Source organism: Limanda limanda, chromosome 2, assembly GCF_963576545.1.
Source record: "Limanda limanda chromosome 2, fLimLim1.1, whole genome shotgun sequence".
NCBI lineage: Eukaryota > Metazoa > Chordata > Actinopteri > Pleuronectiformes > Pleuronectidae > Limanda > Limanda limanda.
Genome location: NC_083637.1, coordinates 21,506,836 through 21,523,282, shown reverse-complemented (window position 1 = coordinate 21,523,282; position 16,447 = coordinate 21,506,836). Strand labels below are relative to the sequence as shown.

Below are 16,447 nucleotides of genomic sequence, written 5' to 3'. Positions count from 1 at the left end.
GTATGAAACAATTGCACTTAATCATAGGAGACCCTTTTCTTTTCATTTTACATAACAAGAATAAAGTCAAAATGTCAAGAATAAACTTGAGATTTCAAGATTAAAGTTGAACTTTTAAGTATATATTAAATCATGACCATATTTCACATGGTAACACGATTTTCAAAAACGTATTTCTTTTCAGCCTGATAATAACTGATAAAACCCAAATGTTTTATTTTGAAGGGCAGCCCCTGTTATCTTGTTTCTTCAATTGTTCTAAGCGAAGAGCTTCCACAAGCACATGGGAGCGCATGTTCTGAGCTTCCAGAGTGTTGATTTAGTCCATGTGGGATGGTGTGTGTGTGTGTGTCTTTCTAGGACTGGGACCAGCACGTGAAGGGAAAACTACACCTGCAGAATCGAACATTGTACTCAAATGAATGGTGAGACATTTGCAACTCTTTGATTCACAGGAGTAGGCTGTGATACATTGTTTGCTCTTCCATTGCAATTTACTTCTGAGAGACAACTTCAGATATTCCCCAAGCTGCTTTATTCTGGTTTTGTAGAAAAAAAATGCAAGTAAATGTTTGCTTTTATTTCTAAGACCATGGTTTGGTTATTCAGCCCCTAACCAGTTGTGCAGTCCATCCATCATTTCAGGACAACTTTTTCTTGAGAATTGGAAGCATTTTATTTTCCTTTTCCTCGCTCTATAAACAGCTGTCTTAATGTTCCTATGAATATCAGCTCTGTCACAAGATATGAGCACGCAAGGCAGGGGAGAGGCAGCTAAAATCAGCCTTCTCTGATTGTTGCAGCTCAACTGTGGCATCAGCTGGAGCTGTTCACTACGCTGCCGGCAGGCCTTCTGATGGAGCTCTGAACCCCGGAGGGACGAACTCCATGGTCTACTCTGCCCCCAGTCAAGGTAGGATCACCCCCCCCGTCGCCACCGACCAGACGAGTGTTCCCTTTTCTCACCGGTGATGTTTTCGCGTGAGGTTTTTATGATTGCTGGAATATGTGAAACCGGGTGATAGAAGGGCGCTGGGGGAGTATATATAGAGTGGGGCGAGAGAATGAGGCAGCTTATTTTTATAACACACAGTGTAGTTTGATGCATTGATTTATAATGTTGGAATAAATTGTTTGGAATCCAAAATATAGCGACCACAAATCAAACTTGGCATTTATTACTTTTGGTGCACATGTTATTGCTCCAAACGGACAAATCGAATGACTTCCGTAACATAACATACGGAGCACCTGTTCTCTATCAAAGCCATAGTATCATTCCACTGTATTGCATATCCCATAAGTATTCCCTTACGTATAATGATATTAGATGCACGACCAGTGGGGGGCCTTTTACTTGTCAGCTCTATTATTTAATGTTTTCATGGTGTTGGAAAGATTGTTTTTTTACTCTGATAAGATTTGTAAAATTTTATTGGTTCTTTGCCTTTATGCTAAGCATTTAGTGTTTAGAAAGCTTGGTGCAGAATTGCTTTAAATAAGAAGTTTTTTCTTTTGAGGTAATAGGTCAGGACTGTTAAGGTATTTGCACACCATGTCCGTATTTTTTCTCCGAAATTGTTGCATATATACAACCCCAAGAGTCAATCATTGTTACATGTCGGGTCTGAGCCATTATATTTTTCAGAACGGGCTCGATTTGCTTGTTTTTTCGCATCTGTCAAAGCTGATCTACAGATTTGTCTGAGCTTGTTTATTGTTCCTGGCAGTGTTTCAGTTTGGGATGTTTTTTTTCTTCTTTTTTTCAAGAAGCGTGAGCGCAACATAATCATCCTCACTGCTCGACCATTTCCTCTCCTGCTGGGTATTTTCAGAACAAAAATCTAAATGAAATTCATTGGACTCAGTGTGCAAGTTTTCTGTGCATAACAGAATAGTCCATTATACAGAAACCCTGAAGACATACCATTTTAATCACAGTGCATTCAGATATTGTAAGTTTAAAAATTATTGTCTTTAGATTTAGGTTTCAAATTGACCATTGTCTTCACCAAACCACTGCTGGAACAAGCAATAGATTTTAAGTGAGAAACTGAGCGGACGTTCATATCACAATACAGTATCATTACACTTCTCCGATATCGCTTCTCCGCACAGATGCATGTATTGAGCCCTTTTCTTTCAACCCAGTAGAAAAACAAATACTTTTGAAAGAGACATTTTGTTGGTAATATTTTAATTTCATGGAAGTCAATTTATGTAATCACCCCGCCCCATTAGTTTGACTGCATGACGGCAATTTCAAATTCAAATTTGTAATTCTTTCCACAGATGTATCCTCAGGAGCCAGTGCTTCATACTTGCCAGCTGCAGCCATGACGACTTATCCCATGTCAGACTCAGGATTTGCCTCACACCAGCCCGAGTCAAAGGTCAGACAAATGTTTGGATTATTTTTCTCAGAATCATTAGAGGCTGACCTTGGCATGTAAATCATGTTTTTAAATCAAGTTCTGAAAAATGTCAGTTGTAAAGGAACATCTGTCGCACTCTGACATGGATACGGTTGTATTTTGATTATGTCCTGCTCAATGAAAGAGTCATTAATAATGTTTGACTCAATGTCTCTTGTAATGTGAGAGCACTGGACAGTTGTAAGTATTAAGTATTCTTTTCACTAAAGGTCAGACTATAATGTTAATTTAAATAACAGCAGAAACAAGTATATTAGGTGCCTAATAACACTAAATTTGTTTTGTGTAGAATAAATGGACCCAGATCCACTAGTTGACAGCTGCCGGGGCCCAACAGTGAGTCTGGGCTTCACGTCTCTTTTCCACTGAACTGGGAAATATAACTGTGTCGCTAAGTATTGGCTAGAAACTGGGTGTCGAGATATTTGCCACTTCATGATTAACCAGCCCCTGGATCCAATTGAGGTGATAAAATGTCTATATACAAGAGAAGACCTTCTATATTGTGGAAAATGTTGTTTAACAGTGAAGTTTTTTTTTCTTAAACATACATGTTCTCATTTTTAGGTGCATCATACTGTAGACGTTTGTTTAGACCAGACACAACTCTGTAATGTCTTTAATTTTCTGCCTTTCAGAACAAAATAAGTTTTATGTAGCTCAGGGCCATGGTTCAGCTGCATCATACACATGTAACTGCAATGCTATCTGAAATCGTTCATGGTTTATTTAATTTAACCACATTAAATAGAAATAAACTATTTGTTTCATTTGTTTTAGGATACAACTGCAAAGACATTTCAAAGTCATTTTAAGCATGTGGAGAAATGTAAAATAGATATAAACAAATCTAAGATTAACCACGCAAATAATTAAGATTTTAATTTGAAGGTATCAATTGAAGGAACTCATTTTATTTAATTCTAACAGAACTTAAACATAAGGCATAATATATACTATTCATATATTGATGCGATCCTGTGCATTTTTAAAATGTAAAAACACTGAACTTAAAAAGTGAATAAATAGTTTAAACTGTTGATAATGTTTTTATGGTAAAATAAGATATTGGAAAAAGCTAAAAAACAAAACAATATTTATTTAAAAAAGGGGGAGTTTATAATATGAAAAATGTTAAATTAAAATATACAGAACAATTCTGGCCACATAAAGAAATGTGATTAAGATCTTCATGATCAACAAGTGTCTGTAACAGATTCTCAGGCCATGTTGTGTAAAGTAATTCAGTTCTTCCAACAAATGTTGACTTGTGACGAAGATTTTGTTATTTCAAGCATTTTTTGTTTGCATCATTGTCAGAGGAACCTACTTTATTAAAAAGGAGCCTTCTTGGGGAAGAGACAGTCCTGCCTCCAACCGTTAGTTGGTTTTTGACATAGGTTTTATTGTATCAGTCGGAAAATATTTACAGGCGGTGCTACATGAGCTAATGCTAGTTGCTATAAACACACACCTGTCTAGGCAGAACAGGTGGGTTTTATTGTTTCAAATCCCTGTGTTGCACAGAGCACACAAACCACAACCACAAATAGGGACAAGTTGTGAACTGTACTTGTGTTGTATTTGTGCAGGTACAACATGCAAATTAAGTTAAACACATTATAACAATTATACAAATTCACAGTAGAAAATAAACTAAAAGAACACTTATTTAGTAAAGTAGATTTTCACATAAATTTCAATAATGAAAAACAATTTTTTAAACAATGAAAATAAACTAAAGTAAAAATAAGGAACAACAGCAAGTAGCTCACACACAAACAAGTCAAAGCACAAACAGTACACATGAGTGTGATTATTCAAACACAAGTGTGCCTTAGTCTGGAGTGCAGACTGTTAGTGTCAGTAACCCAGTAGCTTCATGTGAAAACAGAACTCAGACGCAGATAAACACAGGATTACAGCTAACTGCTGTACGGAGATCAGACCCAAAGACCCCTGAGTTACACACCCCGGCCGCGGTGTCAAGTTTCAGGACTGTTGAGAGACTGGTAAAATGATCTGAGGGATCGGCGTGTGAGCACTCTGTGTAGGAACGTGGGGTAAAACTGTGAAACCCAACTGACCACCACTTGGATCCTCCAGCACAGACACTGATTTGTACAAATAAACAGTTGCAGCCTCCGAGTTGATGTTAGTCAACGTGCTGTCGGTGAAAACAGGAAAGCGCCATGTGAAATGGTTGTTATTCTTTACACCATTTGGCCCCATTTCTCCAGGTCCTGTTGTTGAGAGTGTTAGGTTTTCAGTAACACATATGGTTGAACACACTCTGGCTGGGAAAGTCATTACTTTACCCTGGCGACTGCAGGCTGTGGTCTCAGGATGTAATTGGTCTGATAAGTTAGAAATTCATTAAAGTAAAATAAATTATGACCTATATAAAGAATGAAAATCAAAAAGTCAAATTTTATGATAAAGCTACATTAATGAGAAACGCAGATAGGTTTAATAATATAAGATGTATTTGAGTCATTTAATTCCCTGTTTAATTCAAATATATTCTGATGGTAATTTGGATTTGACCAAGGAAGTTGGCCTCAATATGAATTAAAAATACGACTTTCTCACATGTATTTCTTCCTGTAGTTTTTCATTATTAGACTAATTCTATGATCTGAAAATGTAATCAACGTTTTTGCTCCTATTGGAAATCCAATCTGACCATTCATGTGGAGGCACTGGCCGTGTGTGTCGTGACTCCACACACTTGTGATTACACCGTGACATTGCATAACTCTGCACTCCTGCTTTGCGGACACTAGAAACAGCTACTGTTGAAAGTCTGAGCCAACCTCGGAGCGATATCAGCGCTTTGCAAGTGCTGGGGCTTTCAGGCACAGACAACATTTTATAGCTCAGACATTAGTGAACACATCGAGCAGAGAACAAGACTGTTGTTCTTTCTAATATTCCACGGGCATAAACAGCCTATTCCTGGATCTGTTTATTGAGGCCGACCTGTGTTGACCTTCATGTGTTCTGGTTGTGGCAGTGGCACAGAGATGTTTGTAGAATTATCACGGTTGCATCTAAATCTGTTAATGTCAACTCAGAAACCATTAGGTTGTGGCATAGCCAGGAATCTGGCTCATCCACAGTGAGATCATCCAGGTCTCTTGTTTTACATGAGCAGTGACATTGTAACTTGCCAAAAGAGATAAATGTTCAAAATCCTGCACATCTGATTTGTTAGAGTCTAACAAATTCACTTTACTGTTTTGTTTCAAATTATAAATTGGGATCTTGTGACATAGAATCAGCTGCTGTTTATAGATTATTTGTAATCAGTGCTTAATGTACTCTTTGAATACTGATACTGGTCCCTCTGATTATATTTCAACATGCATATTCAAGCCTCCTTCTGCCCTTTCTACGTGTTACAATCCATGGCTGTTGGACCCAGTGTGAAGTGTTAGTTAGTGTTGGGTTTTCCCTGAACAAATTCTCTGTAAAAACAAAGCCCCTGGTTGCTGGTTCCAAGGTGGAATTAGGAGCCACAGTCTGCTCTGCACATGGGACTGTCCGTCAGGTCTGTCAGCCCGAGGAGCAGGAAGAGGAGGAGGGGCTCTGGGAAAAGTGCAGCTGCAGTATAATGGCAGCAGAAATCAGACTCCGTGATATAATGAGCTGAATTTACAACCACTCTCTGCAGTGATGTCAGAGAAACACAAGGTATCAGATAGTATGCGCAGCCGCTAATTCGATAATGAATATACAGCAGATAGGCAGATGGTGTGTTTTTAAGGTTGGTTCATGTTGTAGGCAAAGTATCCGGGAGGCTAATGGGAAAGATGAAAGCATTAGAAGTTGGTAATATAGCTCATAATCACAATTAAAGTGCTGTCAGGGAATTTGTGACCTCATGCAGCCTCTATTATCGCTGACCAGATCGATTTTTCACAGGTGCTTAACTAATTCTGCAGGAATTAGGATCTTTTATATTTAGTGTTGGAGTTGCCATTGGGGCCCTGGCATTACGATTAGAGGAACAATTCTTATGTAGACGTTTATTATCTGTTGCCTGCCCTATAGTGAAATACTGAGATGTTTTTCAGCTTGTTCTTCAAGATTTTTGGTGCCTGCATGTAAGCTTTACAAATAATTGTCTCTGTCTATATATCTGTAATAATCACTTGTATTTTAAAGTTATAATATCAGATTATCTTGAATTTGACCCATGTATTAATTCTTCTTTAGAATAAAAAAGGAGGAGAAAGATGGGTGTTGAGCAATGCAGGTCTCTGTACATGGCAGCCAGGGAGGACTTGTGTCAAATGTGTGATACGTCTGAGGCCAATCATCCGACAAGTCTCTAAATTAGGGATGGGCATTCGATTAAATTTTGTTAATGGATCGTCGGGAGAATTAACAATCGATTTTCGATTAATCATTCATAATTTTATTATGAAATTCACTATTTATAGGCTATATTAAAATGCAGTGTGTTTCCTCATTGAGATCTTTATTATTTTCGTAGGTCGTTTCTATGGTTTCTACCAGTCTGGTGATGGTAAGTCGTGACGGAATGTGATATGTGATATGCCGGGTCCAATAAGTTTATCAGTAGTCGAGAACCTTCGCATATCCATCTCGATGAACCTGCAGATCCGTTGGGAGATTGTCTCTGCTCGTTGTGCATCGCAGCTCCTTCGGATAAAAAACAGAGTTGATGCTAGGTTGAGACCGAGAACGCACCGCCACGAACCAGGGTCGGTGTGCGGTGTTCAGGTGGAACTTCAATTGAGTCGTGGACGAGTTGTACCTATACACAGCTTCGCAGTGTTGGCAGTGAACTAAGTGGGCGCTCCGCCAGGGCCGTGACTGACTGATCCGAGGACCTCATTAAACCATCCAATCGGTAGTAGCGATGTGTGTACAAAGGGCAGGGACTTAATCAACAAGAGCACATTCCCCATCTATTTATTCCCTTTGGAATTATCCAGGTGCTCATGCAAGAGCTCGGTTCAGTTCAGTCTTGTATTCTGTCTGAAATTTGGCAGCAAAACTAGACTGTTTCCAGTGAGTTTTTCTTCTCTGCACTAGCAAAGTGCAGGCTAACAAAAGAGAGACTATTTTATTTTGTGTGCTTAGAACTTGTTTCCCATTGCTGAGTTATCATAAGGGGCTTTGTGTATCACTCCTTCTACTGATTAGAAAGTGATAGGTCCATGTTTAGTGATATTTACAGAATGTTTTAGTGGTTTTACTGTGGTTTATTAATGTTCTTGGGCAGACACAATAGGCAGTTGTTTATTCTGTTGTGTTGATTCTTTGTTGTCTCTAGAAGTTCAGATGGACTGGTCCATTACTATTTGAACCTCAGCATCAAGGGTTCAAAATTTGTAAAATTATACATTATATACATTATATGCATATTGCTGTTATAATTTTTCAGTAAGTTGAAATAAATCTAGAGGAGAAACATTTTGGGCTGTTTTGGGTCTGTATAGGCCTACTATAAAAAGCACTTTGTATTTTTAATTTTGGTACTGGTACTTTTACTTTTGATACTTAAGTTCATTTCAACACCAGATGCTTTTGATACTTAAGTACATTTAATATGAGCGACTCTAAGACTTTTACTCAAGTCATTTTCTGACGGGTGACTTTTACCCCAGTCACTTTCAGGTAAGATACCTGTACTTTTACTCAAGTATGGCTTCCAAGTACTTAAACACCACTGTCTTAATCCAACCAGAAAACTTTTATTATCATTGCTGCAACTCAGCCAGGGGAATATTAATAGATGCAATGATGTGGGTTGTATCAAGGAGGGAAAGTGACATGGCATCCTGTCTGATAGTGTTACACCGATGTTAGACAGACTAGTTTCCTGTGCCTGCAGAATGTTTCACTCTGATGTGCTAAACTGATTGTCAAAAGATCATTTAGACATTGTTGGTATTATATTTTTTTGTTGTCAGTCAGGGTTACACCTATCTTATCTTTACATAATTACAGTTATGTCAATAGCTCCACAACTTTTGTAGTTACATGGTATCTCTTAACCTTATATATTTTTTGTTCTTAGATAACAGCTGTAGTGACTGTACACAGCAGCTCAGCTGTTTTATCTGTTTATAAATATATACATGTTATACATCCTACAATGTTCATGGTTACTCAAAGTTTGTACCTATTTTCTTGCAGTCATTTCCACCCAGAAAAGACACTGTAGGGCGAGTCGTTCACATCTGCAACCTCCCTGAAGGCAGCTGCACAGAGAATGATGTCATCAACCTCGGGCTACCATTTGGCAAAGTCACCAACTACATCCTGATGCGCTCCACCCATCAGGTACAATAAAAGACCCTCAAACGTACAAGGGATATTCCCCCTTCTAGTCCTTTATTCTAAAATAACATTGTTGTTTGTCAATACATTCTAGAGACATTTTGAAATGTTCTCCCTTGGTTGCACATTAGAAATGCTTTACAGTACATGTGAGGTGGTTGGTACTCGGCTGAAACACCAAGCATTAAGATTAGCTAAATGTAAGGTCAAAGGTCACTGCCATCTTCTTACTTTGGACACACACATAATCAACAGATGGCCAGGATGCTTGCCAGGATTTCCACAAGAAGTCAGAGGGCTTTGACAACCAATGGCAGCATTTAAAATGCGACCCATCAACATGCATTTATAAATTGATGATTTAACTATAGCTACGATATTTATCTGTCAAAAGACAAAACAAGTCTCTTGTAATTAGAGCCAGCTTTCTGAGGAGATTTGCTAAAATTTTTGTTACAGCTGTTTAATGTCAACGCTTTCTTCACGACTTGTTTCTGCTGCCTCCTAGTGACCAAATAAAATAAGTTACAGCAGGCTTAAATCATGTTAGCTGTATAAAACTTAGACAGTTTGGTTTGTAAGGATTCATTTGACTACATCAAGACATCATTTCCATCCTGATGTTATCTGATCCTGTGAATATTTTCCCTTGGAAACAACGTGTAAATTATCAACATGAATTTTAACGACTATCTACAACTTTTTCAGCTGTGACTGTTATGAGATATCATGTCATAACTTGCTGGCGGTTTTACTACCACTCAGGCTCCTCTGTGGTTTCATTCATAAGCACTGAACTACACCATTAAAACCAGTCTTATTACATTTAAGGCATTCTCACTAGAATTATAGTATATGTTACAGGGTCTAGTTATTGGTGATGTGATACCCTGTGGTTTTTCATCCATATGTTGTGTGCATTGCAAGAAAGACCATAGACGTGTCAGGAGGGGATTATTTTTTTTACAGTAAAATTACTGTACTCCCATCAGGCGTTTCTGGAGATGGCGTATATTGAAGCAGCTCAGGCCATGGTTCAGTACTACCAACTTACCCCAGCTTCGATTAATGATCAGAAACTTCTCATACGAATGTCAAAGAGGTACAAGGAGCTTCAGCTCAAGGTAAGGCTCAACGGGAACAGCAGGTTATTGTTTTAGTGGCGCAGTTTTAACTGATAACTTAATAGATGTTTTCTGTTTAGAAACCAGGTAAAGATGTTCAGACGATCATCCATGATATCACCTCTCAGAAGGAAAGGGATGAGATTCAAGAACTTGAGCAGTAAGGCAAACTTCTATTCACCTTCAGTCTCAAATTGTTGTTTTTTCCGTAGCTACATTCTTAAAACCATTAAAAGGAAAGAAAAATGAAAATCCAGTTCAGTGAAAATTGCACAAGTTACTACTTGTGCTGAATCAGTGGAATTTCCAATTCCACTATGTAATCTACCTTTCACCTCCCTGCAGGTACATGCCAGAGAGGCCGCGCTCCCGCAGCCCGATCAGCCGCTCTCTGAGTCCTCAATCCCACAGCCCCAGTTTTACATCTTGCAGCTCAGCCCCCAGCCCTCAGGGGGCAGCCGGCAGGGGTCCGGAGAGAAGCAGTAATGGCCTTGGGCCCTGCCGCGGCTCTTGGGAATGGACATCGCACATAAGGAGGGGTGAAGACGAAAGGGAAAGGGATGACCCATGGAGGAATGGGGGAAGCGTGGATGATGACAGGTCTAATGGACGCGCGGCAGACCGTCGGAAGGCCTACCAGAAACCCATGGATCATATGAGCTCCAGATCTTCAGATGAGCGAGGAGGAGGTGGCGGAGGAGGTGGCGGAGGAGGTGAAGGGATGAGGGGCAACAGAGACTGGCACTCACGAGGCAGCCCTCAAGGCGGGTCCTTCAACTCTTACAGGAACATGGAGGACGACTTCTACATGAAAGAACAGATATACAAGTCTGACAAGCCGCCCAGAGCTCCATACCAAAGGCATGACACAAAGTCAAAGAGGAGGGATGGTGGTGACTACCACAGCAGGTCGAGGCATAATGAGTTTGAGATGAGCGAGGAGACACTTTGCCGATCCCCGGAAGAAAAGAGGCATAGCTCCCCCGGCAGGAGCCACAGCAAAAAGACAAGTAGGAGGCACACTGCAGAAAAACACGAGAGAGAAAATACTACTGAAAACACTGTGAGTACCTTTGGTAAATATACATTATATATGTGACACTGCTTAATGTGACACACTATTCTAATAACTAAGTCAAATCTTCTCTCAGGATCGCCAGTTGAAAGAAAAATCTGTTTCACCTCAGCAAAGCAGTAAACCCAAAGAGGCTGCTGTGGAATCTAGTAAAGACAAAGACACTGTGAGTGAGCGTTTAGATCTGTATGACACATTCAAACCTTCACATCTTTATTTAACCTCACAGATAAGATCTCTTAACCTTCTCCCTCTTCTCTTTTTCCCAGAAGAAGGAGTGGGAAAGTGGAGCTGACACTGATGAGGAGTGTTGGTATCCTAAGAACATGGAGGAACTGGTCACTGTTGATGAAGTGGGAGGAGAAGACGATTCCATTATTGAACCAGACCTTCCTGAGTTGGAAGAATATGCATCCTGCCCCAAAGAGACAGTGCAGGAAGACGCAGTAATGCGGCACACGCCACAGCCAGCACCCACCCCTTCCTTGGAGGTGCAGGAGACGAACAAGAAGTCCAACCAGGAAAAGTCTTGCATTGATGCTGGAGACCAGGCAGACACACCTGTTACTGAGAAACTACAGATTGTTTTAGCTGAAGTCGCTCCTGAAGAAGAGAAAGTCAGTCAAGTGGCTCCTGAACTGCTGGTTACTAACCTGAGTGACTTCCCCAGAGAGGAGTTCAAGGCCGCACCGGAGGAGAGGCATTTAGAGGATAAAGTAATCAACAGTGAGCCTTTAGAAGAGCCAATGGAAAATCATTTTACAGTGCTAGAGGACAGCAAGACTCAGGAAGTAGAACAGGTGATGGAAACAATCACCAACGGGGCACAACTCAAGGATGGCATTCTGAAAAAAGGTACTGTTCATAAGTCAAATACTCATGTAAAATATATTGATTTCCTCTCAGGATGGTCCATTGCACAAACCTCCTACAGAAAGCAGTTTTTTTTTATGTCTGTCAGTGTTTGTCTCATACTTCTATTATATAAAATAAAGCAGTTCACACTGTCTCAGGAGCTAATGGCTTCAAATCCATGTATTTCCTCTTGCATTCTGATTTTAACCAATCTGAACATATCAATTATGTCAATATTGATTAATCAAGGCCTCACCACGAGTCATCACCACGAGTCTAATAGATAATACAAAATAAGGATGGAATCAAATAAAATAAAATCTCCATAAATATAAACATCCATCCGTGCATCTATGTATAATCTAGAGATCTTATCCTTTGAGGAACCAACCCCAGCTGACCTTGTGCAAGAGGCGGGTTACAGCCTTTGACAGGTCACATTCCCAATTTATGTTGGAACCTTCTCTTATATGAAATATTGGTCTTTTAAAAATTGTCTTTGTGGTGAATGCATAAAACAGATACTAAAAACTTCTAACTAGAGAGCAGATGTCAAATGTCCCATCACTTGACCTCGCTTATAGCCTTTCAGTGAATGGATGATGTTTGTGACATCACAACGTGACATCAGTCCAGCTGCAGACAGTCTGTTCAGCCCCTGTCTCTCTGCTCCTCCTCGGGGGCTGTGGTGCTGGTGACAGACAGCAGGCTCTGAGGACAGAGACAAACTGAAGTCGGAGTCGATGCTGATAAAACATATCGTTGCTCCACACGTGTTCACACACCACTGGTGGCTCTTTTGATGGGAATTCCACTTGAACTCTGCTTTGTAAAATGGGATTCCATTTCTATATCTGTTGAGCAAAGTCATCTTCTCTGATAACTGATGATGTTTATTTTGTGTGCAGCCCTAAACCCTAGAGCACTATGAACACTAGCTTTTGATAGTGGAATATAACATTGTGTATACACCACTTACATGGATAACTATAGCCAACTGATGAATATGTTTTTCTGCCGCTTTTTATGATGTGCTTGTAAATTTGCTCCGCATATTATATTTTCAGGTAAAAGTATGTACAATCTCTAAGGTTATAATTATAATTGATGTGTCTTTCACAGAGATTGAGGCCTGTTCCCCGACTCCTGAGCAAGACAAAGCTGTCAGTGAACACAGCATCCCTCTAGGTCAGTCTAACACATTTTATAAGCATGATGAATGAGTGAGAGAAAAGATTAAGTCATACATGATGTATGAGTTTATATCTGTAAGGATGTTAAAGCACAGTTACGATGGTTCTTTTTTTGTCAGCTAATATCATCTTACAAATAATTACAAAAATTGAATAAGGTGTCTGTTGCTGGTTTCGTTCCAGCGAACCGCTCTATATTTAGTCAAGAACCAGGAAGTTCATGGAGTCTTGAGCCTGTGGTCTTAGTCCAGTGTTATCATGTGCATCATTAATGGGTGCACTGACAACCTGTTGCATTAACACTCTAATTGACTTTGACATTGCTTGGCCACTTGCTGACCTATTTCTGTGAGCAGGATGTGAAACGAACCCCAGAGAGACCAGTATATATTATGATTGGTGCTGGAATGACACATGGCCTGTCTGTGCTGGGCCGGCTGCACGGAGACTTACATAAGCTCTGATGCAGTGTGGCAACAATAGACCACAGCACAGACCCCAGAGCTGTGTGTGCCATGAGCTGTGCGGCTATTTCTGTTGTATCATGTCCCAAGAGTGAGTGTGTGTGCCCAGAGTGAGCTGCGTCCAATCGACACTGTTGCTGAGATACATAAAACACTGAAGGGTCATCAGGTTGTTGTCGATTTTAAATGTTTTTATTATCACTTAAGATTGTCATACAGTGCGATAAGAAACAATATATGATAAGATTAGATATGAAAAGATAGAATAGAATAAGAAAAGATATGATCCGATAAGAGAAGAGAAGACCCAAATCAGTCACATTGCCCCAATGTTGTGTTTGTGTAGAGAGGTAACATTATTCTTCTGACCAGTGGTAGAGACAGGTTGTATTTTAAATACATAGGAAAGACTAAATATATTAGTGAATGAGGGAAAAAAAGAATAAAGAATAAATTAAATACTTGCTTTTGCTTTACAAACTTGGATTTGGTTTAAACAATTTTTTTCAAAGTCGCAGGTTCCAATATTGTCCGGTGTATTATTAGTTGGACAGACCATTCGTGAGAATCCTCATCTATTGTACTGATTTCTGGAAATAAATTCTAACCGTTGTGTTTGCTGTCGCACAGGAGTGGAGTTCATTGTACCAAGAACGGGCTTCTACTGCAAACTGTGTGGATTGTTCTATACCAGTGAGGAGAATGCAAAGACGAGTCACTGCCGCAGCACCGTGCACTACAGGAACCTACAGGTACACACTGCACAGGGATACAACACTAACCTCCACTTCAGTCCTTCCTCTCAGAACTATTTGAGCAAAAAAGGAACCAACCCTCAGTAATGCTGTGAACAATGGATATGTGCTCTGTCTGTATTTCATGTCACTGCTTTTAAACCTGCGAGTTTAGTGTCAAAGTTCAAATCTATCCGTCTGTGCACTGGTCTGTACTGAAAGCTCCGCTGGTCAACAGTCAGTGTGTTCTGGTAGCAAGATTTAAGAGATTACACCACCTGTTTGTGGGTCGATGAGTTATGTGTGTTTCAGGCTCAGCACGTTCAACACATGCAGGTTTCTCGTTCAGTCTCTCTTCAAATATTTGTCCTATTTTGGGGATAAATTTGACTTATTTTGATTAAAAACAGTGTTTGCATTACGCAAATACTTATTCTACAGTAATATATAGGTGTAGTTCGAAATGTCAAATCAAATCTTGAATTTCTGTCTGTTTCTGCATTTGAATTTGATATCAATTTAATTTGAAATAGATTTGTAATAGCTTACTGGAGATTGTTTAGTTTAGCATCGTACAACAGTGTTCAGGTGTACATGTTTATTTTGCCTGAAAAATGTTTTAATATCGGCTCTGAAAATAGTTAATATATTATTTGATGAGTTTAGTTTTTCTGTTTAAAATCCAACGCATCGGCTTATTTATTTTAGCATATGAAGTAAAGAATAATAACCAATATATTTGAGAAGAAATTATTCTGTTCTCAAAATAATTTTTTTATTGAAACACTCTATACTCTTATACACTCAACTGTTATTATTTAAATTTGGCAAAATTAACAATATTGCTAAAATAACTAGTTTGATTGTTGACGACTCAATTTTCAGAACAGTTTGAGTTTTATTTTATTTGTATGATATTCATTTTGATAAAAAATAATTTTTCATGGTTTTAAATGCAATCTCTTAATGCTGTGTAGTGTTGTTGGTTGGACAAAACTATTTAAAAAAAGCATCTTGTTGCTCTGGATTTAATTTGTACTTTTCCCCCCAGACATTTTATACAGTAATAATAATAACAGCAGTAATATTTATTTATAGAGCACCTTTATATGTAAAATGCATCTCAAAGCGCAGTTAAACGTAAAAAAATTCAAAAGACAGATTTATTCAAAACGAAAACCCTTGATTGCAGTCATATGGGCGAACACAATACTGTGACTGTATTAGGTTTCTGAATATCGGCCGTTCAGCAGCGGGCCGTCTTGCATTTCTCTTCCCTGACAGCACAGCTGAGGCAAAGCAGAGGAGCAGCAATTCCCAGTTTTAGTTTTTTAGAACAGTTGTTCTGTCTGTCAAAGCCTCCGCGTCTGTATGTGTTCTGTTGTTTTACAGTTTTACTTTAGTCAACATACGGCCATATTGACTGCTTTACATACATAGCTGAACCTCAACACTCAATATAATTAGCCTTTGTGAATTTCCTTTAGATTTTTAAAAAGAAGTGGATACTTTGTTAGATATTTATTATGTTAGTAGCATTTGTCTTATTTAACATTTTACAATGCCTCTGGTAATAGTTTTAAAATCAAAAATGATTTAATGCTTTGTTTTTAACAAATCAGCTACTGTTTCTTAACATATGATGCAAAAAAATAACATCATTTAGATTCTGGCTGGTAGACATGTTTTTTTTTTCAGACTAATGCTGATATTTTGACGATGCTGGTATATGCTGATATTGAATCTTATCCATAAAGCAATACACAAATTTACTTTAATTCGTCACTTTACAATTGTATTTGTTGAAAATCTTTTTGAATAGTATTTGTTTATGTATAACACTTTTAATATGTTTTATTCACTGTTTTTGTTATATATGTCATGTTATAAATATATTTCCCCCTCTATTCCCTAGAAATATCTATCCCAGCTGGCGGTGGAAAGTCTGTCAGACGCACTTTCTGGACCCACGGCTGCAAAGTGACACCAGCTTGACCTCTCACCTCTTGTACAGTGAACAGAAGAGTAAAGATTTGCGTATGTGTGTGTGTGTGTGTCTGTGTGTCTGTGTGTGTTTGTGTGAGCTGGCGGTGCCTGGCGCTGACCAGCTACAGCACAGATAATATGATACAATGAAAATAGAGAATGTGGCCAGTTGCCCTGGTTTTTAGTATTTTGGTGAGAGGGATGATTGCATTGACAATCCCAGCTATGGATGCTATCAATTTTGTACGTACCTAAAAAGTAAT

At 38.9% G+C, this 16,447-nt stretch overlaps 1 protein-coding gene across 1 annotated transcript in view; it reads left to right on the top strand.

The window, feature by feature from the left end:
• The window catches only part of rbm20 (RNA binding motif protein 20), a 45,468-nt gene extending 29,286 nt beyond the window's left edge, over positions 1-16,182 (top strand). Inside the window, exons 3-14 of the mRNA XM_061066943.1 lie at positions 361-425; positions 804-913; positions 2,293-2,393; positions 8,610-8,756; positions 9,746-9,877; positions 9,958-10,037; positions 10,223-10,940; positions 11,029-11,118; positions 11,222-11,807; positions 12,930-12,995; positions 14,095-14,216; positions 16,114-16,182. Coding sequence (XP_060922926.1) covers positions 361-425; positions 804-913; positions 2,293-2,393; positions 8,610-8,756; positions 9,746-9,877; positions 9,958-10,037; positions 10,223-10,940; positions 11,029-11,118; positions 11,222-11,807; positions 12,930-12,995; positions 14,095-14,216; positions 16,114-16,182 — 2,286 coding nt within the window. The remainder of the gene's footprint in view (positions 1-360; positions 426-803; positions 914-2,292; positions 2,394-8,609; positions 8,757-9,745; positions 9,878-9,957; positions 10,038-10,222; positions 10,941-11,028; positions 11,119-11,221; positions 11,808-12,929; positions 12,996-14,094; positions 14,217-16,113) is intronic.
• The last annotated feature ends 265 nt before the right edge of the window (positions 16,183-16,447 follow it).